This window comes from Agelaius tricolor, unplaced genomic scaffold (assembly GCF_023055355.1).
Source record: "Agelaius tricolor isolate 1412-34295 unplaced genomic scaffold, bAgeTri1.0.p SCAF_17, whole genome shotgun sequence".
Classification (NCBI taxonomy): domain Eukaryota; kingdom Metazoa; phylum Chordata; class Aves; order Passeriformes; family Icteridae; genus Agelaius; species Agelaius tricolor.
In genome coordinates, this window is record NW_027269277.1 from 19,141,714 (window position 1) to 19,167,268 (window position 25,555).

Genomic DNA, 25,555 nt, shown 5'->3' on the forward strand with positions numbered 1-25,555 from the left:
GGGTGACAAATGGCCCGGAGCCATCTTTTGTTTGAAAAGCAGGGGAAGAGTGAGTCACAGCAGGGACTGGACTCACATCTGTGCTCCAGAGCCCTCAGGCAGATCCTGGATGCTGGGGATGAGGCATTGGAACCGATTTTGGAAAGCAGGCTCCGATACCAGCAAAGCCACAGCCAGGGAGAAACAGGGAACCAGCCTGGGAAAAGGGTTTGTGGTGAGAGATGTGCAAAGTGTGTGGGTTTAATTCAGCACAGGGGTCAGGAAGGCTCTTCAGCACAAGTCTGGCCTAGGGACACCCTCCTAGGAAAGGAAGGATCTTGCGGAGAGGGGAAACAACTTGAGCCCAAGCTGAGGGCTAGGCACTGAAGCCAACAAATTAAAGAGGAGTAAGGGGGGTGCCACCTACCATGGGATTGATCAGCCACCAAATCTGTGTGCAAGGACCTCGGGCTCTGGAGGTGCTGGGAGAAAGCTCCACCAGCTGTGTGAGAGAAGAGCTCTCGGTGAGCAGAGAGCCCTCAGAACGAGGATGTCTGCGCTCTGGATGGGCAGGGCTTTGGGATCCACAGCTCTGGGATGTGCACAGAGAGCAGAGGCACCAGCCTGGCCCAGGAGCTGCTGGGCTGTGGCCCGAATTCCTCCTGGTTTGGGCTACACCCACCTCCAAGGTGCCTTCAGCAGCTGCTGGGGAAGGAGCCGGGTGGCAGCTGCAGCTCCTCCTGCAGAACACAGCCATGGCCCTGTGGCATCACCCCCTCTCCTCCGGCACTGGGAGAGGCTTTGGGAGCACATTGGGATCTCTGTGGGGTGACTGAAAGCCCCCAGGCACCCAGGAATTCCTTACCTAAGTCTCCCCTTCTTTGCTCCTGCCCTCTGCTGCCTGAACCAGCCCTTCCTCAGGGATCTGGGGCAGCTGCAGCAGGGAAGTCCACACTCTATTTTGGAGGTCTGAGCATCAGAAGACTCCCAGGGGCAACCTCACGAAGGCCAGGATAATCCCCCCAGTTCTCAGTCCCTGCCCAGCCATCCAGCACCCCAGGCAAAGCCTGAACTGTGCCCCGGCCACCATGGAGACAAGAACAAGAGCACGTTCAAAATTAATATATATTTTTATTGAATAGTTGCTCTAAGTGGGCTTGTGAAGCCACCCATAGAATCACTTCTTTCACCTCAGCAGTGGTTCTGTAACAGTTATCAGCTTTGCAAGAGAAGAAAACCAAACAGAAGAGGGTGCAGTAAAATAAATAGGTTTTTTTTTTCTTATCTTTAAAATAAACTTTTCAAATAAATACTTTGGTTTTTTAATTTTTTCCCCTTAAAAGGTACAAGAGTATTGTCAAAAAACCAGCCATCAGGTTATAAACATATATTATACCTTAAAGAAAGGAACTGGAATGGAGAGAGCCGGGGAGGGATCTTTACAGGCTGTACAGAAGGGCTTTGTACCCAGAAACTCGGGATGGGAGCCTTGGGATCCTGGGCCTGTCCTGGGAAGCCCAGGGGGATCTTCCAAGGAGAGCTTTGTGCTGAGGACACCAGGGGAGGAGGAGGAGGATGAGGAGCTGCTGCCAGGAGAGCATCCCAATGGAAAGGGGGAAAGGGGCAAGGTGGGGATGGGCCAGGCTTGGGGCTTGAGGTGACCTTGGCACAGAGGTGGGACCTCCCTCCTCTCCCAAGCCCAGCTCTGGGGTGGGCTTGGTCCTGCTCGTGACAAAACCATTTGGGCACAGCAGGAGAGGGACCCAGAGCCTCCCTTGCACATTCCCGCTGCCCTGGAGGGCTGTGAGCCCTTCCCATCCATCCAAAACCCCTCCTGCCTGCAGTGCCCCTCACAGGAACCCCGGCATTGGGTCCTCAGGAGATATTTCTGCAACGCCACCCCAAGCAGGAGAACAGATCCCAGCTCCACTCCCAGTGTGACTCCAGGAGGGCTGGCAAGAGATTCTGGTGTGCATGGGGAAACACCCAAAGCCAGCTGAGCCCAGGAGGTCCCAGCTCAGGGTGGTTTGAGCCAACTGGATCAGGGAGCATCCCATGGGCTCCATGGGTTCCTTGGAGGAGCCAAGCCTGAACTGGATTCTGTTAAAGACCAAGAGTGAGCTTCAGGTTGGGGGTCAGCCCTTATCACATCCCTGTCACAAACATTTGTCCTCCCAGTGTCTGAGCACTCCCAGCTTTCTCCAGCCTCGGAACAGCCCAGGAAAGAGTGACAGCAGCAGTGCTGGGAACAGGAGTTTAGGGCACAGAGGGCTCCTTTCCTGTGCCAATCCCACAGCAGCTCCCCTCAAACCCGGCTCATCCCTCTCTACCACACTTCAGAGCCGTTCCTAATCTCTGATCCCAGGCTTTGGCATCTTTTGGTCAATGGCATTTGTCCTCCCTCCATCAGGGTTCACCCCTGGGGATGGGCAGGAGTGAATTCAGTGGGATTTTATGGGAATCTCTGAGTCACAAAGAGCTTCCCCTGCTCTTTGAGGCACTGATGCTTCTCAAGGGTGAGTGGACAACAGCCCAAGGTTCCACCAGGAGTGGTAGGGGTGGGATGGGAGGGACACTCCAGCCTAGTCCCCAAAACCCCTCCCCACCTTTGCTGAGACTGATTTGCCAGTGGGGAAAAAGGGGAGTGGGACCAAGGGAAGCCTTGGAGGAAGCAAAAAGCATCAGAGGTTCTTGCATGGATGGAGCTTTGGATTCCTGGGTGGGAAAAGGAGGCTCTGGATGGGGAGCAGAGCAGGGGGAGCTCAGGTCCTGCTCAGCAGCTCCTGCTTCCTGCTCCTTTGGCACCTGAATCTCTTTCCCTGCTCCAATCTGCCCCCAGCCCTGCAAAGGGGGCAAATGTTCCCTGGCAAAAGGAAGAGAGCAGCCCAGGAACGCTCCCTCGCAATGCGGATCCATCCTGTGGGAGAGCAGAGGGCTCCACATGTGACGCTCCCAAAAGAAAACCAAAAAAGACACGTCAGGACAGAGAGAAAGCCCAACTGCTGGGACAGGCAGCTGCAGACAAACACCCCGAGCAGATGGGATCTGACTCACGGAGGGTGGGGCAGGAAAGGGGCTCCCAACCCCAACCAGGGGCCCTCTCTGTGGGCAAACCAAACAGCCTGGCAGCCGAGCTGGGGATGGAGCAGGATGGATCTGGTCAGAGGAGGCTGGGAAAAGCTCAGGGAAAGAATCTGAGGCTGCCCATAGCCTTTCCCACCATGGATGAGCTCGGTGAACAGGAGCTTTGGGTGCTTCTCCTTGGACAGATTTGGTGCTTCCCAACCTCACCTCCCTGCTGAGAGCAAGGAAGGGAAATGCACTGAGGACCCCCAGCTGGAGTGGGCAGCAGGAATTCCAGCAAAGCCATCTGCCCCCATGAGCAGGACAGACACCAGCAAGCTGAACTGCTCCAGCCCCTGCAGGTCCCAGACGTGGCTTTCGTGTCTGCCCTTGGTGAAAACAAAGCCCTGCTCTGGTCCCACAGCCCTCAGTGCCAGCTGGGGCTCTCGTCCTCTCCATTTCCTAGAACCATGGAATCATTCCTGTGGAAAAGCCCTCGAAGACCACTGAGTCCAAACATTAACCCAGCATTGTGAACCATCACTAAACCATGTCCACAGCTTTTAAATCCCTCCCCTTCTACATGTCCAGTATCTCATTAAATGTCTCCCCCAGATTTGTCATTTCATGGAGAGGAGCCCTGGCCGTGCTCCTCAGCCCTCTCCAGGCTGTGGCACCATCCCCTGGTAGGAAGGGAGCCTCTGCACTGACCCAGAAAAAGCCCATTAGGTGGAGGCTCCTGGCAGTCCTGGCCTCCCCCCAGTTCCTGAAGGTAACTGTGCTGCTGCTCTGTGCCAAGCAGAGCTCTGGGGAGCTGATCCATGGGCAGCCTCTCCTCATCCCCCAGCTCCAGCACCTGGGGGAGGTCACCCCGCGCTCGCATGACTTGGGAGGCCGTGAAAATGATGAAGCTTCACATGTTGAGTCATTCCACCATCAGGAGAGGAAGCAATGAATTGCAAAGATACAGAGGTGGTAACTAAATTTACAAGTGGGATCCGTTTAAAAAGGAGGAGGAAAAAAAAATCAAAGTAGAGCAAGTTGGAAAATTCTGTTCATTAGTTTTCTTTAAAAAGTTTCAATGAACTGTTTCTCATTCTCATTCAAGGGAGACAGTTCCTCCAACCCACAGGGAAAAAGGGACCTTTTCTCCCTAAAAATGCTCTCTGGTTTTTATGAAGCAGGAGTTTAATCAGCACCAATAGAAGAGTGAACTGAGCCTTCCAAAGGAAGGAGACTCTGGGAGGAAGTGTCTCCCCACAACATCACTTGGAAGTGAGGGAGCCAAGCAATTATTGGCATAAGGATAAATGTATTAGCAATGCATTTTGTATTTGCTGCCACAGGAATGATCTTAGAGGGGTTCACACACCTACAGGGCATCCTCTGGGAAGGTCATGGCTTTAAAATCCAAATGATTCCAGGATGGACCATGCCCAGATGGGGCTCTGTCTTTTCCTAATGCCAGGAGATCCCTCTGCATGCCAGAGCATCATCCTGAGACACCCACAGATCCTTCCACATCCCCCCTTGGGCTCTGGGTGAAATCAGGGAGAGGATTTCACTCACGTCCATAACATTCTCCAGCACAAACCTCCCACCAGGCATGGGATTCATCCCCCCTTCCCCATGGAGCCTGGAGTTCAATGTTTGGGTGCCATTTGAGTCAGGGGAGCCGGGCACAGCCAGCACAGGATTTGATGAATAATGCTTCCAAGCGGGATGAATCACTCCCTGGAACCACTTTTCCCTGCAACAGAGGGAGCTTGGATCCATGGTGATTTTTAGAAAGTGAATGGATGGAAAGAGGAGTCCCACAATGAGATTCCACTTCTGCCTCCCCTCTCAGCCAGCACTGAATCCCACCGTCCCTGCAGAGCAGACCCCCAGACAATCTGTACACCTCCATTTCCCCCACTCCCGACAACCTGGGAACCAAGGGTCTGGGATTAGCAATAAACTGACTGGGAAATCATCTTTTCCAGCCTGTGCAAGTGCACCAGGAAGCCAAACCTTGTACCTGGCACCGTTCACAGCAGTATCATGAATATTATTAGCAATAGACCTACCCATCCTAACGTTATATTTATATCTACAAAAATAGATCCACAGAACTCTACGGAAAGAGGCGTCTGGGAGGAGGCGGCGGACGGGCCCTGGGAGCTGGGGCTTGGAGAAGCCAAGGGATGTGTTGCATATATTCCTCCAGGAGCACCATTCCCTCCTCTCGTGCTCACACCCCTGGGAAGGGGGACAGGCAGGCAGAGCCGAGCTCCAGGACGCCCTCCTGGCTCCAAACTCCCCCAGTTGATGCCAGCGGGGTCACAACCAGGAGCTGGCACTACACAGACATGGGGTTGAGCCCAGGACCACCTGGAGTTCCCCAGCCACAGCAACCAGTTGGGGTAATCATCATCCCAGCAGGAAACACGGAGCCCTGACTCGGATTGCAGCGTCCTCTGCTCTGCAGATGGCCCCAGGGCTGGCTCCAGGGCTGGCCCCAAGGCTGGCTCCAGCCCCATTCCCAGCTGTCAGTGAGTGGCAGAACCCCCTCAGTGAGGTGAGGACTCAAAGGAAATTTGGCAGGGAGGGAAGGTTGGGGTCCCCAGCTTTGACACCCCCTCCTGCTCTCCATGTCCTCCAGACCAAGGCAAGGTGACAGAAGCCCTTCTGGGGAGTCCCTGGAGTGGTGGCTGCTCACAGTTGGCTTTGCTGTAGTTTTTTAAAGTGAATTCAGTGCTGGTGGAAGGTACCAGATCGGGGTTCGAGCGTGGAGCTGGTGCCTGTAGCATCTGCTGGGTCGTGGGATGGAGCCAGGCGGCAGCTCCCACCTCAGGCAGCCCTCCAAAGCCTGGAGAAATGAATGGCAATTTCCAAGCAGCTCCTTGTGCTCAGCCAAATCCCAGAGGGGACCTTTCCCTTGCTGCAGTCGGGCAGGAGAGAGTGGGCTGGGCTGCCTCCGATAGCTCCTTCCCCTGCCAGAAGGTTTCTAAAGCTTCCCACACCTTCTCTTCCTCTTTGAGATAGAAAAACACGGTGCCACCTCATTTTGGAGCTCGCTCGCTTCTCCCAGTGGCTTCCAAGCCTGGAGGGAAGCCACTGCCACTGGTGAGACCCCTTGGCACCCCAGCCCCTTGGGGAAAGGGACCTGTGGCCACCTGAGGGATGAAAGGCCACCCACAGAAAGTGCAGGAGAGGGAGAAAGAGTGGGAAAGGGGTCTGGCTCCCGAGGGACTCTGACACAGGGACGCACTGACCTGTCTCCTCCCCCACGGATAAGGACCACACTGTGGGGCAGCTCCTAAAACTATGGAGAGCAGAGCCCTGAGAGGCCTCAGGTACCCTTGCCATGGGGGCAGAGCCCAAGGACCCTCTGGGTCACCTTTCCCTGTGGGACACAGCCAGGGAGGGCACCCTCAGCTTGCTCTGCCTCTCCTGTCCCTCTCCTGTATGTGCAAAACCACTGGTACCCCCCAGCTCAGTGCCAGCTCCCCTGGCCACCCAGCCAGGGCGTCCCAAAGCCTGGGGATACCCAGGTCACCCGTCTCAATCCTGGAAGGTGATGGTGGGAAGTGGGGGGGGGCACCGCAGAGCAGAGGGAGCCGAGGGAGGAGGGGGATGGAGGAGAGAAGAGGAGGAGGGGGAGGAAGAGGAGCAAAGCCCGCTTCTCCTCCTCGGGAGGGTCATACCGGCTTGTCCAGCGTTTTGGGGAAGGGCGTGCCGCTGGCCGAGGAGATCTTTCTGCAGACCGTGTTGGTGTGGCTCTGGCAGCGGCAGCCGGGGCGTTTCAGGCCGTCATAACCCCGCTGGCAAAGTTTGAGGCACCCCAGGGTGGGAAAGTAGCAGCAGAGGCAGGGCAAGAGGAGGGACAGGACGCTCATGGCAGCCCAGCGGGCGCAGCAGGAGCCCGGCCCGCAGGAGCAGGGGTCGTCGGCGCAGGTGTCCTCGTCGTCGGTGGAGCAGTGGTAGAAGAGCCCCTTGACGCAGCAGAGGCAGGTCCCGTAGTCGAGGAGGCTCTCGGCGGAGCAGAGGCAGCGCTGGTTGCAGAGCCAGCAGGAGGGCAGGCTGCGGGCGGCCGTGCAGCGCGGGCAGCGGCAGCGCCCGCACGCCTCGCACAGCACCAGGTGCCCGTGCGCCGCCGGCGGCTCCGCGCCCTTCCGCGGGGACTCCTCCGCCTTCAGCTCAGCCCCGCGGGGCTGCGTCCGCACCAGCGAGTGCCCGGAGTGCGACGGCGTCAGGCTGCTCAGCAGGCGCTGCTCGGAGGCCGTGGTGCTCTGCGACACCGAGCTGGCCGTGCTCGAGTGGCTCAGGTGCGGCTGCAGGGGCGGCATCTGGTGCTGCTGGCTGTGGCTGCGGTGCAGGTCCTGGGAGGTGGAAGACGCCAGGCGGTCCTGCGACCACTCCTGCTTGTGCGGGGGCTGCGACAGCGAGGGGTTGGAGCGGGCTTGCTGGAAGCACGCCGCCGGTCTCTCCACGTAGTTGTTGCTGGCACGGATGGAGCGGATTTGGTCGATGGACAGGACCTGCTGGAAGTCCTCGGCAGGTGGGTCCATGGTCTCGTCACAGCTGAGTTCAGCCACACTGGAAGAGAGCTGCATTTCCAGGAGCCAGGAGACCCTGCGGCATCAGGGCACATCTAAAGATCCTAAAGGATGGGGCAGGAAGAGAGAAAATATCCCTGTTACGTCTATCCAAATCATTGAATCACAGACTGCTTTGGGACGGAAGGGACCTCAAAGCCCATCTCATTGCAGCCCCTCGCCATGGGCAGGGACACCTTCCACTAGAGCAAAGCAGGACACAAAGGCTGCCTGGAGAACTCCAAATGAAAGGATTTCCAGCAATCAGACCCAGAGTAGTTTTGTGCCTGGGAACATTTAGGCTGGACACATCCCAAAGGAAGGGCTGTCGGATCTGCCCCTCGACCCTGGCGGGCACAGCCTCTCTCCATGCTTTTGAGCCTCTTGTGTCCTTCCAGAGGATTTCCCACCCCTCACTAGCACCTCCTTCTCCTTCCCCAGGGACCTGTGCTGGCCCTCTCTGGAGGAGGGGAAATGGGAAGCAGTGGCTGATCCAGAGGCATGACAGAGCTGGGAACGGTGGATCCCTCAGAGCAGGGGCTCTCTCTGCTTTGGAGGTTCCCAGCACACCCTGAGCAGCCTCCTGCTCCCATTCCCTGAACACACTGGGGGCACTGGGATGGGGAATCTGAACACAGATTCTCTAACTCTAAGGCAGCAGCAGTGACAAATTAGAATCACTGAATCAGTGAAGTTGGAAAAGCCCTCTAAGATCACCAACTCCAACCATCAACCCAGCACCACCACCACCACCATGTTCACCACTGAACCATGTTCTCAAGACCAAATCCACACTTTTTTTAACACTTCCAGGGATGAAATTGAGCCCTATGTTTGGCCAAGGACAGGACTATCCCACAGACTCCAAGTCCTGGTGGACTGCAGCATCCCACTACCCCATCCCCAGCCCAGGAGCTAATTTGCCCCCATCAGGAGCATTGGGAAGGGCAGGTTTCCCTTCAAACCTGGCACAGACACAAGGGAAGGCAGCCTTGGCACAGGGAAGCCCTGTGGTGCCCCTCACACCACCCTGCTGTGCCCTTTGCTGTTGTTTTCAGGACGTGGCCCTTCCCGGGTGGCAGCGCTGGCAGCAGAACCTGCTGTGCCCAGGAACAGCAGCACTGCTGAGGGCCGTGGGACGGGGCAGGGAGGGCTCCATGTGCCACCACTCCCCTTCCTGGCAAGCTTGACCCTATGGCAGCAGCTCCATCTCCAAACCTTCATCTGCCAGACCTCGCCAGAGAAACCCCTCGGTGGGGCTGGGAGAGGAGAGAGGAGGGAGCAGTGGGCACGGGAGCCACGGGACAGCTCCCGGCCCCGGGAGGGAGGGAGGCAGACACAAAGCTCCCGCTCCGGCCACCCGCACACGGAGCTGCCGGGACTGCCCAGAGGACGGACGGACATCACTCACTGCATGCCAGAGCCCACCACGTCCAGCCCAGATCTCCCCGTGGGATCTCCCCGTGCTGCCCGTGCACAGCCGGCTTCCCCGGACAGAGGGGACAGGTCACAGAGTGATCCCCCCGTGCCGCGGACATTGCCGGGCCCGCAGGAAGCCGCCGCTCAGGAGGGAGCTCCCTCGGCAGAACCGGGCAGCCGCCGTTTTCAAGTAGGTGAAGGGGCCACAGGTAGAATCTGCTCATGCAGCAGAGAGAGGCAGAGGGAAGATTGATTTTCATTAGCTAGGCTGACCTTGAGGAGCAGGGAAAAGCACAGGCAACTTACTTTGACTGTTCAAGCAAGATCTCGTCTCTCCCATCCCCCTCTCTGGAAAGAAAAGGAAACTGATCTGCTCAGATTTGGGGGTTTCCCTCCTCCATGCAATTCCCCGTGTGGGAAAATGCAGACAGTGAGGAGTCGCTCACCCAGGACACCCACAGGTGATTTGAGTACCCTTTTCTTTCACAGCAGTACCAAGGGGAATTAGGAGGGCATGGCTGACTCGGGGAAGGTTTGTGAGATGGGAAGAGGCCAGAGGCAAAGCTCTTGTGGCTGTCACCTGCTGTCACCGAGCTCCTCACCTGGGAGGGTCTTACTAAAGCACAGGCTGGGGACGTGAAGCCCCAGCAGGCCCCTGAAGAGGGAGGGCCCATCTCAGCCTGCAGGTGGGACTGTGCAGAGGGGAGCAGGGAGCAGCCTCGGAGCATTCCCACACCCCTCATGACCCAGATCCTGTCGGGACGGGATCATTCAGAGAACGATGCTGATTCCACCTGGGAGCAGCTGCTCACACCAAGTGTCCATCCCCACTCACCCGGGCTCAGTACTTGGCCATTCAGACTTGGCCACTGAGATGACCCCTGTGAGGGTCCTGGGGGCCTCCAACCATGGGGGGCACCAGAGGGAGAGACCCCACAGAGGGTCCTGCAGCCACAGAGCCAATGGGACTGCTGGCCCAACACAGGCAGCCCAAATCCTCTGAGCACCTGGAGCTCAAGAGGCGTGAGGAGACCCCTGAGCCAGGCTGGGGCGGGAGGGACAACGTGAGGAGGACCCGATCTCAGGGGACACAGCCAGAGAGGAGCTGACCATCGGCCGTGCCGGACACTCCAGATCTGGGGGCAGGGCTCAGACACAGCATCTTGAAAAAGATAGATCTTGGGAGCCCTCCCCAAGACTGGACCAGGGCCCAAATGCCCCCAAAACTGTGATTGCAAGGTGCAGGGATCAGACAAGGACCTAGGCTCACTGACTGGGGGGATGTAAACATCCCTGTGGGAACGAAGGGGAGCTGAAGAGAACATCTGTGGGTCCTGCAGAGGGACTGAATGACTGGAGCTGGGACCTCGCTTCTTCCTTCTCCCCCACCCCGGAATAGCCCAGTGCCCCCCACTCCCTCCCAGCCCTCCCTGCTCCAGCCTGATTCCAGGGCTGCAATCAGTCCATATCTCAGCCCCACTGAGCCGAGCAACCCCGGAGCTCTGCTGCACCCCTCCCTGCCTACCTGCCTGCCTGGGGGACCTGGGGCAGCGTCCCCCAGCCTCCTCCTCCTCCTCACACCCTGCCTGCCAGGCAGACATGCCAGCCCCGGAAACCGGGCCAGCTTTATGGCCACCACCAGCCTCAAACATATAAAGTTCGTGTGATAATGGGCCAGAGGAAGGATCGTAAAAGCAAATGATTTACAGGCTGGAGGTGGCTGTGAGCCGGGGGCAAGCGGCTCAGGGCGCCAGGTGGGAGAAAAGGGACCCCCTCGCCCTGTCTGGGTGCTGCGGGGTGGAGCGGGGTGCTGGGGGGAGGCTGAGCCCCCGGTCCCGCTCAGCGCGCAGCCCACGCGGGGCTCGCACCCGGCGCGGTCCCGCAGCCCCTCCACGCACACGCAGCCCCCGTGTCCCGGGACTCCCGGGCACCGCCGCGCCCGCAGCCCGCTCGTGTGCGGGACAACTCTCAGGACAGCCCACGCGTGACTCGGACCCACGGGCGGTCCCAGCCCCACCGCGCGCACCCCACGCGTGTGCAGGACCCCAACACCCACCCGCACGGAACCGCAGCTCCTTCGCACAGCCCGTGCGCATCCAGGGACCCGCGTCCCTTCAGGAGCGGCTCACGAGCGCCCAGGAGCCCTCCCGCTCGGCCCACGCGTGTCCCCCCGCCGCGCTCCGCCGCCGCCCCGCAGCCCACGCGTGTCCGCGCCGGGCGGACTCACCCCGCAGCCGCCGCCGGTCCATCGGCCCGCGGAGCCCGAGCGCGGCGGGGGCAGCCCCGGGGCGGGAGCGGGGCAGCCCCGGCCCCGCAGCCGAGCCCCGCGCCGCGGGCAGCGGGAGCGGCGGGGGGGCCCCGCGCTCGGTGGGAACGGGAGGCTGGGCGGAGGGAGGAGGAGGAGGAGGGATGGAGGGAGGAGGGAGGGACCTGGCGCTGCCCGGGAGCATCGCGCTCCCCCTCGCTCTGCGCTGCCTTCCCGGAGCTCTTAACGCTTTACCCAAGTGGCGTCATCCCTCTGAAATGGACTCGGCCCATTAGCGGCTCCGCAGAGCCCAGCAGCGCTCCCCAGGCGCCGCTGCCGCCCAGCCCCGCCGCGGGATGCTCAGCCGCTCTTTAAACGTTTCCGTCTGCCCCGGGCTCCGTGTCCCTCCCTGCGCCCCCCCCGGATGGCCCTGCCGCACCCCGGGCCGGTGTTCCCCCTGCGCACACCGGGACAGTCCCCCCTGGGGACACAGCAGTGTCGCGGGATGGGTCGGGGTCAGTGTGACACCGTGGGCAGGTCCTGTCGGGCTGGGCCCCAAGGGGGCCGGCAGCGCCTCAGGATCCATCACCTTGGGTTTGATCCATAAATCGCCATGAAACGGGCTCAGTCACCTCACAGAACCATGGAAAAGGTGGGAAAAGACCTCAAAGATCATGGAGTCCAACCTTCTCCCGGCTCACCTCTTCCCAGGAGGCCCCCGGGACAGCCCAGGTGCCATTCAGCTTCAACACTTCCCGAAAGTCCAAAGCCACCCCTGAATGAGCCCCTGCAGAGACACACTCGGCAGAGAGGCTGGGAAGCAGCTTTTCCATCCTGAGACCCACAGAACCAGCCCACACACATCCCACTCTCCCAGAAACGAAAAGCTTGAACTCAAGGTCCAAGCAGGACCTGGACCTTCCATTCCAGAGGTTTTCCCAAGTCACTGCATGCTTTTCCCAAGTCCCTTGCTTTCCTGCTTTCATGCCTGTGGCTCAGGAGCCCCAGGGGTCCTTGTGACACCCCTCACCCCCATTTATAGTAAAGTAGACCTGGCTTGACAGTCCCAAAGACACAAGGCCACGCTGATGACACTGGACATCACCTGTGGACCCCAGCAGAGCCCCCACCCTCCCTCCATTCCCCTCGACACTTCCAGGGTAGTCTCCCATTCTTTCTGGGAGTGCTCACCAGATGAGCAAAGCGACAGCCCCGGCTCGGGCAGGGCTCAGAATCTGTCTCAGGCATGTGAAGATGAAACCACCAAGCCCTCAGCCCCCCAGACAGGTGCCCAGCAGCACAGGACCCCCTCAGGGTGGACAGGTCCCCAGGCTGGATGGCAAACACAGGGTCTGAGGGTGTGAGAGCAGGATGGGGACAGAGGGGAAGAGAAGGACCTGGAATAAGAGTGATAAATCCAGCTCTGCTGCTTGAGTCATTAACAGATGAGGACAAACTGAGATGATCCCAGAGACCTCAGGGGCTCCCTCCAAGATGATGCCAGCAGAAGCACTGGAATCCCCCCAGCTGGAGCCAGTGACTCCATTCTCCCCCATAGTGCCCAGCTGAGCCTTTGCAGTCTCGTTTTTCGGTATTTCTAGGCTGAGGGTTTCTCCATCTCCATGGGATCCCACAAGGGACGCCCCTCCAGGAGTTTCTCCAAGAAGAACGAGTCCCTGACAGCATCCCTCAGCCTCGGCTCCAGCTCAGAGCCTTCAGGCTGAATCCCTCTGCGCTCCCACCGGCCCCTCCTCTTCTCCCCATCGCTCTCAGTTCCGTCATTAAAGGCACAGAAAGGATCCGAGGTGCCCAATTCGCAGCCAACTGGCTGAGAGCACCTGACTCCCGGGAGCACGTGTGATGCCCTCCCTTTCTCCCAGCCCGAATCTCTCACTCCCACCTTGAGGTGCCGGTGATTCAGGCTTTCCTCGCTGGCTCACAGCATCCCAGCGCAGCCCGCGTCGTGCTCAGCCGGCGCCGCTTTATTCCTCACTCGCTGCCGAGGGAGGGCCAAACAGGCATGAATGCAGAGCTCCCGGGAGGAGTGGGAGGGTGGGAAGCACAGGGAGAATGGCAGCCTCCCGGTGAGTTATTGACCACAGCACCGCTGGAGAGGAGGGCTGGGAACCCGAGTGCACTTGCAAAGCAGGAAAGTTTAGAGCCTCCCCCAAAGGAAGGACCTGGGATGGAGCCCGCCCTCCTTAGGAGAGGTTTTGGCTGTTGGGAGACAGATGTGGTTCTTCCTGATGAGCCATGGAGAAGAAGGTGTGAGACTGCTGAAGGTTTCTGGCCACCTCTCCCCGTGTGGGGGGTGTGGGAGCAGGGACTGAGCCCCCTTCCCACAGCCCCCACTGTGCCCCACTCCCCACCCCAGCTCCTCAGCTCACCTCTGGCATTGGTCCCACTCCTCATCCCAGTGGAAATCCACCACCTTGAACACCACTGGGGTCCTGCACATAAGGATGGGGAGAAGCAGCTCCTGTGTGTCCCATTTCTGTTTGAGGCTCTCAGTGCATGTCCTGAGTGCTGGGGAGAGCACCAAGATGATCAAGGTGGACATCCCTGGGTTCCCAGCTCCAGCTGAGCCTGCTGGGAACAACAGGGCCCCAGCTCCTGTGGCAGACCCCTGCATTTGGAGAACCCCCATCCCCACCAATCCTCACAGATCATAAGCAATTTCTCCCTGCTTTGATCTTCCCATTCCCCCTACACATCCCAAACACCCCCAAAACCATGGGGAGTTACTCACTTTCATTTCCCTTCCCAAAAAGTGTTTCTCTACATCCACACCTTGGTCACAAATCCAAAAGAGCTCAGTCTGAAGGTTGGAGAGCTTAGTTGGGATTTTAAAACAATCAAGAGGGCTCAGCACCATTTTCCACACAGATTTTCCAGCTCCAGGCCTGGCTGTGCCCACAGTCAGACAATTCATGCCCAGGAATCAGCCCTGGAGTGGGCAGGAGAGCAGGATATCCCAGAGCAAGGCTGAAGCTGCCTGGTCTCTCCTGCCACTGTTTGCCAAGCTCAGGCTCAGGGAGAGGGTAATTCACCTCCAGTTAGAGATGATGCAGGGGAGGGAGGAAAAAAAAAGAGAGGAGAAAGAGAACACGCGATTCCCCTGATTCAATCAGCCAGAAACAAGGAGGTGCTGGTGCCCTCTAATTTGGAGATTCACAGATTTTAGGGCCAGAAGGGACCGTGATGCTCATCTAGCCTGACAGTCTGTATTATGTAAAAGCCACTTGAAGCCAGACAGTGCCACGAGCTTTTCAGAAGCAACAGCCAGCACTGGGGAACTTATTAAAGGACTGTGACTCTCCCGAGGTGGGGACATGTGGCTCCCAGCACGCTGGGAGAGGAGGAGGCCAGGTACACCCACCCGGCTGGGTTTCAGCTGAACAGATGGCAGTGCTGGGGGAGAGGAAACATCATTTCCCTTCCCTGTCATGCAGCTCCTTCTAGCAGAAAGAAGTATAAGCAAGGAAAAAAACAACCCCTTCCTTGTGTTCTTCTTTTGAGTGTTCCCTAGTCCCGGGAAAGAAAAGAGAGATGCTGGACCTGAGATGTTTTGTGCCCCCTTTGGGGTCAAACCCCACGGTTTGCAACGTAGCCATGGGAGCTGAGCCTGCCTCTCTGGGAGCCAGATCCGGAGCTCCGAGCTCAGCCTGCAGCAGCCGGAGGTGTAGTCATTGACTGCAATGAGAATTTCCCTCTGAAGATGGAGCCAGGCAGCATAAAACATCAATAAAGCGCTCAGGATGCGTCCCTTAATGAGCTGAGATTGTAACACGCTGCCAGAGCCTGCCAGAGCTGCCCATTCTGTCGGGAGAGAGGAGCAGATTCTGCTGGGGAAGTGTTAAGTGGGTCCTGCTGACTCATTGATGCAGATGGTTCCGGCCCCGCGCCGAGCAGGAGCAGCAGCGTCTCCAGGGGCTCTCAGCGCCCGGAGTGAGCAGGGATCTGGCACCTCCCCCCGGCTGGAGGGGACAGCAGGACAGGGCAGTGACTTCCCGTGGCAGGGCTCCCCTGGTCCTGCTGTGCACAGCGAGTGTTGGCTGTCCCTGTGCATCGTCAGCGTGAGGGTGGGCAGGCCCTGGCACAGGGTGCCCAGAGCAGCTGTGGCTGCCCCTGGATCCCTGGCAGTGCCCAAGGCCACCTTGCACAGGGCTTAGAGCCACCTGGGATGGTGGAAGATGTCCCTGAAGAGGATGGAAACTAGAGGATCTTTAATGTGCCTGCCAACCCAAATCATTCCATGGTTCCATGATCCGTGGGCTCCCCACGCTTCCACAGCAGCTCTTCTTCTACAGCAAACATTTGTCCTGATGAGGTCCCTGCCTGAAGCCACATTCCCCTCCCAACAGAGAACACAGTTGTGACTCCAGCAGTGTTGGCTCCAAAGGTGAGTTCCCGACCTGAGCTCCTGGGAAATGTGAGCAGGGTGGGTGAGGAGACCTTGGGTTACAAAGGGGTGTGCAATACAGGCATTTCCTTGCTGGGAAATTGTTAACTCCATCTTCTAGCTCCCTGGGAAGTGTCCAGACACTGTTGTGCCTGTGGTACAGCTGTGGAGCTGGATCCTGCCCAAACCCCACTGCTACATCCCTGTTGGGAGGAATCAAGTGACTAAGGACTTGCACCCTCCAGACCATGAATGTCCCCAGAAGGCCCTTGGAGCACTGGTTCCTTTGCCAAGTCACACCCTGCCTTTGCAAGACACGTTTCTCACCCAACCTGTGCCTTTGTGGCACCTTCACCCCCACCCTGATGGAGACGTGATGCTCTCATAGTGTCTTTTCTGTCTCAAGCCCTCAAGACCCTCTCTCTCCCTGGATTCTCTGCCCTGTGCCCCCCGTGATGCTCCTCAGGAGGTCCCTGATCATTGCTGGGAGCAGTCACCACCCAGTGTTCCAGGTCTTCTTCAGGCTCTCCAGACTGAACTCCACTACAAGTACCACATGCAGCAGGTATCCCACATGTCCCAAGTACTCCAAATGTGCCAGGTATCCCACATACACCACATGTACTAGGTACCCTGCATGTCCCAAATGTCCCAGATGTACCAGGTATGCCATGTGTACCAGGTATCCCACAAGTACCAGGTATCCCCTGCACTCCAGGTATCCCACAAGTACCAGGTATCCCAGATGTACCAGGTATCCCAGATGTACCAGGTATCCCACAAGTACCAGGTATGCCATGTGTACCAGGTATCCCACAAGTACCAGGTATCCCCTGCACTCCAGGTATCCCAGATGTACCAGGTATCCCAGATGTACCAGGTATCCCACAAGTACCAGGTATGCCATGTGTACCAGGTATCCCACAAGTACCAGGTATCCCCTGTGTCCTAAGGTTTGCTTTCTGGAGGGGCCCCCCTTTAGAGATTCTCTCCCAAATTTGCCCTAAACCAGGACACCCTGTACTCCAGGTATCCCATATTCACCAGGTATCCCTTGTACTCCAGGTATTCCACATACACTAGGTATCCCATATGTACCAGGTATCCCCTGTACTCCAGGTATCCCACGTGTACCAGGTATCCCATGTCTACCAGGCCGTCCCAAGTACACCAAGGATCCCATATACACCAGGATCCCTCCTGCTGGTGCTCCAGGCTGCTCAGTTCTCCCTAAACCAGCTGATCCATCCACACTGCAGCTGTCCCAATCCCTGCTCCCTCCCAAGCCTGCACACCTGTCCTGAGCATCCTCCCTCACCTGGGCACCACCCTTCCCGCTCCCACATCCCATGGAGCAAGCCCCCCTCCCCAGGGATGGATAGGAGGGGCTGGGGGGAGGCAGTTCCCCCGAAATTCTGTGCCTTCAGCACTTCGAGTCCCCGTTTCAATGTCACTTTAACTCGAGCGCGCGTGTGCCGGGAGCAGGGCTCCGTATTAAATTGCCAAGCCGGTCACATGCTGCTGGGATTTGGCCGTAGCTAAGCAGCACCGCCCCCGCAGTCACTTTTTTGGCTGGTGACTCCTCTGCTCGGCGTAAGGCAGAGCCGGCAAAGAATAGGAGAAACCGGAGGGGGAAGGAAAAAAAATTAAATAAATAAATAAGAGAAAACCAGGCGAGTCATTGTGAATGTCAGGAGCTCCTCGGCTGCGGGTGTGACAGCGATCCTCCCCCTCCAAATTCACTCCGTGTGAGAGCCAAAGAGAGGATTTCATTAGGATCTGGTAGCAAGCTATTTTCAGAGCTGACATCCTACCCACGGCTAAAAATAGCCGGTCCCCTCCACACAAACCACGGTTTCTGTTCTTTCAAACTTTAATAAACCCTGGTGAGGCTCAGACCTTCCCTTCTCCCCACACTTTGCTCCCTTCCTTGCTCCATTCCTTTCCATCATTCCTTGCCTTCCCTGCTCTCCACCGCTCTTTTACCAGGTGTCCTCTTTCCTCCAGCCCAGTTGCTGGTACCAGAGTGGAGATGGAGCTGTCACCATGGCATGGCTGGGGTCACCTCCTTCCCAAAAGCACATCCTGCACCCAGCTCAGAGCTCTGGGACGCCAGGCAGGCAGAGAGGGATTGAGCCCCACGAGATGCTGCAAGGCACTGGCAAGGAGCATCTCTCTGGAGCCTGGAGCATCTCTGTGGAGCCTCGAGCACCCCTCAGGAGCCCAGGATGCTCCAGGGAGGGAGCACCCACTGCCCCAGGGAAGATGCTTGGTGCCTGATGCTCATGTGGAGCACCTGATTTGGTGCCTGATGCTCATGTGGAGATGATCCCAGGATCATTTCAGGATCATGGAAAGGATCCCAGGGCTCATGACTGGTCTGGGCTCAGGGAGTCCCAGCATGAAATTGTCCCACCTGTAGAGAGCAGCTCCAGCACTTGGCCACAGTCATTTCTAAGAGGGCTCTCCTGAAAACCCTGCCTAGCCTAAAAACCAGGTCCCTAAAACCCTGTCCTGCCTGTCCCTCCCTCCCCAGGGCCCACAGAGCCACTGCAGCCACTGCTGCTGCTGCTGCCCCCTCCCTGAGGGGCTGTTCACAATTCCCTCCCTTCATTAGCACTGCCACCTCTGAGGAAGGTACAGGTATTTATAGCCAGCACCTACCCCCCACTCCTGGCTCTGTTACAGACAACACACATTTAAGTCTTTCCCAGGCTCTGCTTGACACCAGCCCAGCCTGGTGATTTAAAAATCCAACAGCTTGGAATAACCAACCTCTGCAGAAACCTGGTGCACTCAGTGAATGCATCCTCCCTGTCACAGCCTCAAATGTCCCACCTGTCCCCGGTCCCAGTCCTAAACCTTTCACCCCTCTCAGGTCCAAACAAAATATCTCATCTCTCCCTGGTCTCAGACTCAAATCTCCCACCTTTCCCTGGCCCAAGCCCCAAATCTCTCATCTCTCCTTGGTCCCAGCCTCAAATCTCCCATTTCTCCTTGGTCCCAGCCTCAAATCCCCCACCTCTCCCTGGTCCCAATCCCAAATCCTCCACTTCTCCCTGCAACGCAGCAGAGCACAGCCTCAGCAAAGGCTGTGGCCAGTTGGGCTCTGTTGGTCTCAGGCTGGAGCAGATTCATCAGGAGACACCTTCCCTGCTCATCCCATGTCCCCAAGCAGCAGGGACCAGATCCATGCCCTCCAGCTCAGAGGATGCCCAGGGAGCCTGGCATGCAGGACCCGGCAGAGCAGGTGGGCACAGCCTGGCACAGCATGGGCACATGCAGGAGGATGGGGCGCAGTGCCATCGGCTCATCCCAGCGCTCCGCTCGCCTTCCCCCGCGCCACGGCCCTCCGGACCCCTGGCCGCCGGCCAGCCAGCCATTTCCTGGTAATCTAATAGCTGCAGCAGATGAACTGAAAATGCATTTCCTGCCACCGTGCTGTAAAATTTTTATTAATGTAAGGAGAGAAGGCAGCGCTGGCTCCCAGCGCCCGGGGCTGCGGCGGGAGGAGGCCGGGGGGGGTCGGCAGGGCCGGGGGCTGCGGGGACGGCAGCGGTGCCCCGGTGATGCTGTGGGAACATGGGCAAACAGGGAAACTGAGGCACGGGCAAAGGAAGTGTTTTGTGTGCAGGTAAAATCGGGCAGCAGGCCCCCAGCTGCCTCCTCAGGGTGACAGACCAGGTTGGCACAAGAGACACCGCAGAGCTGTGTCCTTGAACTGTGGCTCGGGAGCACTGATGCTGAAGGCCCTTGTGCCTCGTGCTTGTCCCCTCGGGGAGGATCCCGGCAGCACAAGCAGCCTGGAGGGATGGATGGAGGCAGGGAGAGAGGGGCCAGAGTGCCCTGGCAGATGGGCACCACAGCGGGAGACCTGCCACACATCCCTGCCCACATCCACATGGCAGCTCATCCACCTCCCACCTGGCTCCATGGCCTGGGCTGACCTCCCTGGCTGGCAAAGTGATATCCCAGCTAAATGCTCCATTAAGAACAAGGAACAGCCTGGAGCAGCCAGTAAATAGTGACCACGGGCCCTGATCTGGCTTGGGAGGGAGCAGAAGTGGTTGCCAAGGAGGAGCGAGGTGCCAGAGCTGGGACACGCCTGTCCCTGTTTCTGTATCCACACACGATCCCCAGTCCTCAGGGGCTTTGTGAAGGACCCTCAGGGCCAGCAGCCAGCTCAGTGCACCCTCCCCAGCCAGCCCAGCCCCCTGTCCCGCCAGGGGGTGACATCCCTGTGGCCACGGGAGTGGCAGCCCCAGGCCCGGGGGCTGGAGCTGTGCTCGCAGCCTCTTCCCACCCGGAGCCTGCTGCCTGCACCAAGGCAGAGCTAAATTGGAAAAACACACACAATGACCTCTTGTGGAATGTAGTATGAATATTTGATAGCTCTAATGTAATCATATCCAATCGATACCGGCAGGAATATCTCCCCACCACTCCCTGAGCTCTCACTCTGCCCTGTCCCTTCCTCTCTCTCCCTCTCTCTGCCTCGCTCTCCCTTTCATTAATGCATTCTCCATTTTACATTATTTATTAACTTCCTTCCTTTTTTTTATTTAGAAAAAATAAATTAAATAACCGTGGTTATCTCGGACCCTCCTGCCTCAGGCTTTTGGGCCAGGCAAAAACTTTTCTGACCTTCTGTCACCTGCTCACCATTTCCTCTGCTGGCACAGAGACGCTGCCCTATGGCCAGGACACCCTGACACCTCATCCCTCTCTGCTCCCCAGCATCTCTCACCTCCACCTGGGTGCCTGGAAGCCCCCAAATCCCCCAGGAATTTCCACCCATTGCATGAAGATGCCTGAAGCATGGAAGGAGCTCCCTGAGGGGCTGCCAATGCCTTGGAGGGTGAGGGTCTCCAGCCAGGGCACAGGGGGGGATCTGCTCCTCTCTCCAGAGGGGCAGAGGATTCCCAGTTGCCTCCAGCTGGCTCTGGAGGAGAAGGGAGAGTCAGGACATGGCGATCCCATGCTCCAGGGTCTCACACTTCCAGCTCATGCTTCCCAGGAAAAGCATCTTCCAAGACAGGCATCAGGGCTCTGTTAGAGATGGAGGGGTGACATCAGTATGCCCCCAGCTGCCACTGCTTCCCAAGACACCATGATCCAAAGCATCTTCACCAGGTATCATTCTAGGAGGCTGGAAAGAGGGTGAAGATCCAGTCTCAATGTTGGATGTAGCTCCTCTCCCATTGCTGGTATCCCAGACAATTTGGGGGGACAGTGGGATTTCAGCTAGGAAAAGGCTTAAGAAAATCACAGACTCCTTGGGGACACCACGTCTTGACCCACTGGGGTCAGTTTGAATGAAGGAAAGGATTCTTCATGCTCAAAGCAAGGCTGAAGGTTTCCTGCTCCCCAGCTTCCAGAGCAATCCTATGCAGGAGCTGCATTTCCCATCCCTGGATCTCATCAGCCAGGGCTGCCCGGGCCACAGGGAGGGAAGAGCCACCCGTGTCTCGCAGGAAACAGGATGCAGTGCTGGTGAGGACCTGGGGTGGGGACAGCTCTCCTGACAACTCCCTCAGGACCCTTGGAGTGCCAGCACTGCCATCCTTGTGTCACCACTGCCCAGCTCCCCCCACGGCTGGGTTTTGCTGACCCAGGAAAATCGATAGCGGCTGTCTGCCGGTGGCCAGCCCGAGGGGAGGGGACGGGGGAGAGAGAGGGGCTGAGCCAGGGCGGGAGATGGAGAAGGTGCAGGGAGACCCCAGGGACATGAGGAAAGTCAGCAGAACCACGTGGTGGGAGAAGGTTTGGATGGAGGAGACCCTGAAGCATTTGTCTCCCACCCTGGGGCTCCGGAGGATTCCCCCTGAGGATGCAGCCCCCTCCTCCCGCCTCGGAGAGCCCCGGCTGCTGCCGGAGCCAATGGAATCCACAGAGACCCGCCTAATGCGGATCACTTATTGACCCTGCGGAGCCGGGCCGGGGAGGGAGAGGAGGAAGTGTAGGGAAAGAGCTCCAATTAACAGCACCGAGGCCATATTTTATCCTCTGGAACAGGTCCCGGGCCAGCAGGCAGAGAGCCAGGGCAGGGCCTGGGGAGCACCTGGCCCGGCACAGAGCTCCGGGGCCCCCCAGAGCATCCCTGCTCACCCCCAGAAAATCCACCAGTGCCCACCAGCACTCACCAGTGCCCACCAGTGCCCACCAGTCCCCACCAGTGCCCACCACAGCCCACCAGTGCCCACCAGCACTCACCAGAGCCCACCACCCTCCTCCACAAGGCTGTCAAGCACATGGGGTTGGGAGAAGGGAGCCAGAGCTGGGAGCCTCCCAGGTGGTTGCTGGGACCATGGAAAAGGACAGTGACCTCATGCAGAAGGATGGGCATGGAGACATCTTCCTCCTCAGCCACCTGCACTCCCCTCACCAGACCCAGATGCCCATGCTTGTGCTCCAGATCACTGAAGCAATTCCCTTACCCAAAGAACTGAGATGCTGAAAGAGGTGAGGGAATTTGCTGCAATCCCTGGAAAAAACTGGTCTGTAGCAGGAGATAGAAGCATTGTTGGGATGTGGGAGGAGGTTTGGGAGCCATTCACGTTTATCTTGGCTGGGAGAAGTTGGAGTCTCCTGCACAAGGACCATCAGCTGAGGGATGGGGGGGACACCCATTCCCTCCTGTCCTCCCCTAAAGAGGGGACACCTTTGCAGCTCACTGCTGCAAAGACCGTGGAGAGTGAAAGGCTCCATTCCAATGGACAGACAGACCTATTGCCTTCCTGCTCCAGCATTTCCTACCACGCCTCCCCTCTGGTACCTCCTGCATCCTCATTTACCCTGGAAATCTCCCAGGGACTCATCTTCTGAGCCCACTCAAATGTTCCTCCCAACCCAGGGATGCTGGGGAATCAGGGGGTCTCATGTCCCCTGGAGTCACTCAATACCCCAGGGAAGATGCTCATCCCAGAGGAGCCTCAGAGGATTCCCGAGCTGATCCCATCGACCCTTGCCTTGAACCACATCCCTGTCCCCCAACAGGGAGTGGGGAACACAAAGCTCCCAGCTCCCCCACCCACGGCACACACCCCACACCCCATAAATATTTCTCTCTTCTGGGACATCTTCCAGCTTGGAGAGAGACTTTCCAAGCTAATGGCTCATGGCAGCAGCCATGGGATAAGTTCCTGACATTGCTCAGAGCAGTGAGCACCCCCTCCTCCCCTGCCTGAGGTCTGTGACAGCCTCAGACATCACTGGGTAGGACCATCACAGGTGGAACCTGCCTGGATGGAGAAGGGGAAGTTCCATGAGAGGAGCACAGCCCAGGCTGAGCTCTGATCCATGCGGGTTCTCCCTCTCCATGGCCCCACAAGCAGGATGAACCGTGGGTCACAGCTGCACCCTGGGCCAGGAGTTTGGAGGTGGCACCAGGGCAGGCAGAGGGAATCTGAATAGCAAGGAGACATTCTCCTTGTGAGTGTCCCACCAAGCACAGTCCCCTGAGCTGGTGACAAAGGCAAGAGCAGAGGGAGCAGAGGCAGCTGGCAGAGGCGTCCCCAGGCCAAGATAATAGGAGAGAAACCGTGACGTAAGGCCAGGGGAAGTGGGGTCCTGGCCTTTCCCAGGCTCTGCCGTGCTCCACGCTCCACTTCCCTGCCAGTTTATCAGCCACTGGAGCAACCAAGGGAACATCAGCCAGGACAGAACAAACAAACATCCGAGTTTGGGCTTCCTTCCTTCCTTCGAATAACCAAAAAAAAAAAAAAAAAAAGCCCAAACAAAAAAAATCAGAGAGAGATGAGGAATTCAATTAAATTTAAAAAGACTGAAACAAGTCAAATAAATAAGCATTTATGTTTCCATGGTGACATGATGCATTCCTGGAAGCGGGAGCTTGGCCTTGGGGAGAAGCAATGCTGGGGCAGCAAAGCCAGGGATGCCCCAAGTGGCCCCATCAAGTGCAGCCCACCACTGCACCCAAGGGACCAGCATAAGTCCCTTGGTTCGGATAGCCCTTGGATCATCAGAAGTTCTCCATGGACTCCCAGGTCCCCAGCACACAGCCATGGCTCACCAGGAACTCACAGCCAGTTTGGAGGGAAACTCTGGGTAGGAGAGGTTGTTTTTCTCTTTCTGTTTCATTCCCACAGCAAATGTATGTCAGGACCAGCCACCTGGAGCTCCAGTCCATGCAGCACCATTTGGGGTGGGTGTCGTGGTTTGACATAGCTTGGTTTTCAGTTGAAGAGAAAATGCATCAGTTATGGAAGTGATTCTCTGTGAGGACTGCTAACAGCTTCCTCCAGGCCCAGCAGAACCAATCAGCTGGCTACTTTTGAATATTGACACCTTGTTAAACCACTTAAGAAAGCTGGACAAACCTCTGTGAAATCACATTTGAAAACGAACAAACCCCGGGGAAAACGCTCTTGTTTTTGGCCTTTGAACAGGTAACTGGACACTGGCAGGGCTGGGCCCCACTCTGCTGTGCAGCCTGATGGGGCCAGGCCGGGCTGGGCCCTGCTCTGCTGCAGCGCTGGCTGGGCTGGGCTGGGCCCTGCTCTGCTGCAGCGCTGGCTGGGCCAGGCTGGACCCTGCTCTGCTGCAGTGCTGGCCGGTCTGGGTTTGTTCCACCATGCAGCCATGCTGGCCCCCAGCACAGCTTGGCTGAGATTCTGCCACCGGTGAGTTCCACCTGTTATGAGTAGAAAAGTTGTCCATTTTTTTTAAAAGGTTGCAGAGTTCAAAAGTTAAACCAATTGCTGCCAAGTTGGAGTTCTAATTATTTGTTGTTAATAATTTCATGTTGTAATCCTCTGTTGTTAATAGTTTTCCTTTAATTACCTGTTCTTGATGGTTGGAAATCCCCCTTTGTCGAGTATCCCCCTGCTGCTTCTTGGAAGGTGGCACCCGGGACTGTGAGGAGAAGGTGACATCGAGGCTGGCAAATGAGGGGAAATGAGGGAAACCCCTCACCAAATCTAGCAGGAAAAACCCCTAAAGCAACAAGCCACCACAGAATAAAGAGATCAAAGTGATGCCTAGACATGAGGAACAGAATCCAGTGTCCGCTAGTGGTCCGCTAGTGGTCCGCTAAAGGAGACCCTTTATATCTCTCACCCTAACCTAAAAGATGTCAGTTAGAAAGGGGAATTCGAATGTCAAACTGAAAAACTGGCAATCTCCTGGTGCTCTCGTGAGGACGGAAGCCTCAGCTCTGCCTGCAGACCAGTGGACACAGCTGCACTCTTCATCCTCCTCTGTGCCACTCCTGGGAGCAGCGGCAACGGGTGCGCCACCGGTCGGTTCTCCCCACCCGAGCTGATTTTTAATAAAGGCATTAAAAAGGAGAAAGATCTCCTGCTCTATTTATTTCACACCCACAGCCACTGGACAGGGAGAGGGGAAGCTGTCGACTCGTGGCATGCTGCCGCTGAGTTGTGGGCAGGCTGCTGAAATCCTGGCTGCTCCTGCTGCCATTGGGAGCCTGGCTCAGGCCGCACCCTCAGCTCGGCAGGAGCCGAAATCAACAGCACAAGCAGCTCCAGTATCATCCCAGCAGAGATCACACGGCCATCCACAGCCTGGATGAGATATCAACTCTTTCAGTGCACAGATGAAACTTACAGATATCAATCCTCTCTCAAGTAAGAGGAAAAGAAAGGGTGAAGACCCATAAAGAAAACAACACGGAGACACCAAGGTCAGTAAAGAAGGAGTCAAATTCCAGATGGGAGGAGAATGCCTTAGTCTTGGGCTGAAATTCTCTTGTAAGGCAATGGTGAAGATATAATTGATACATCAGACTCTTTTTTTCCTTGTAACTCATGGAATGCACTGGGGGGATGTAGTGTTCTAACCATCACTGTGAGCAGAGGCACCCGTGTTGAAGCAAGAAGTTGTTGAAGT

General features: G+C 57.5%; 1 protein-coding gene across 2 annotated transcripts; it reads right to left on the minus strand.

The window, feature by feature from the left end:
* Positions 1–1,090: 1,090 nt before the first annotated feature.
* SPRY3 (sprouty RTK signaling antagonist 3) lies at positions 1,091–13,358 on the minus strand. 2 transcript variants are annotated; one of them, XM_071442799.1, is made up of 2 exons: positions 13,187–13,358; positions 1,091–7,687 (listed from the first exon to the last, which is right to left on the minus strand). In XM_071442799.1, exon 2 carries the CDS (start codon positions 7,638–7,640, stop codon positions 6,726–6,728), a length of 915 nt encoding a protein of 304 aa, XP_071298900.1. In that variant the 5' UTR covers positions 7,641–7,687; positions 13,187–13,358; the 3' UTR covers positions 1,091–6,725. The 2 variants fall into 2 exon arrangements, with proteins under 2 accessions (XP_071298900.1, XP_071298899.1); XM_071442798.1 differs by lacking the exon at positions 13,187–13,358 and adding an exon at positions 11,269–11,638.
* Positions 13,359–25,555: the final 12,197 nt, after the last annotated feature.

Coding starts and splice junctions, on each gene's coding strand:
- SPRY3 (XM_071442799.1), bottom strand. CDS start 7,640: ATGCAGCTCTCTTCCAGTGTGGCTGAACTCAGCTGTGACGAGACCATG.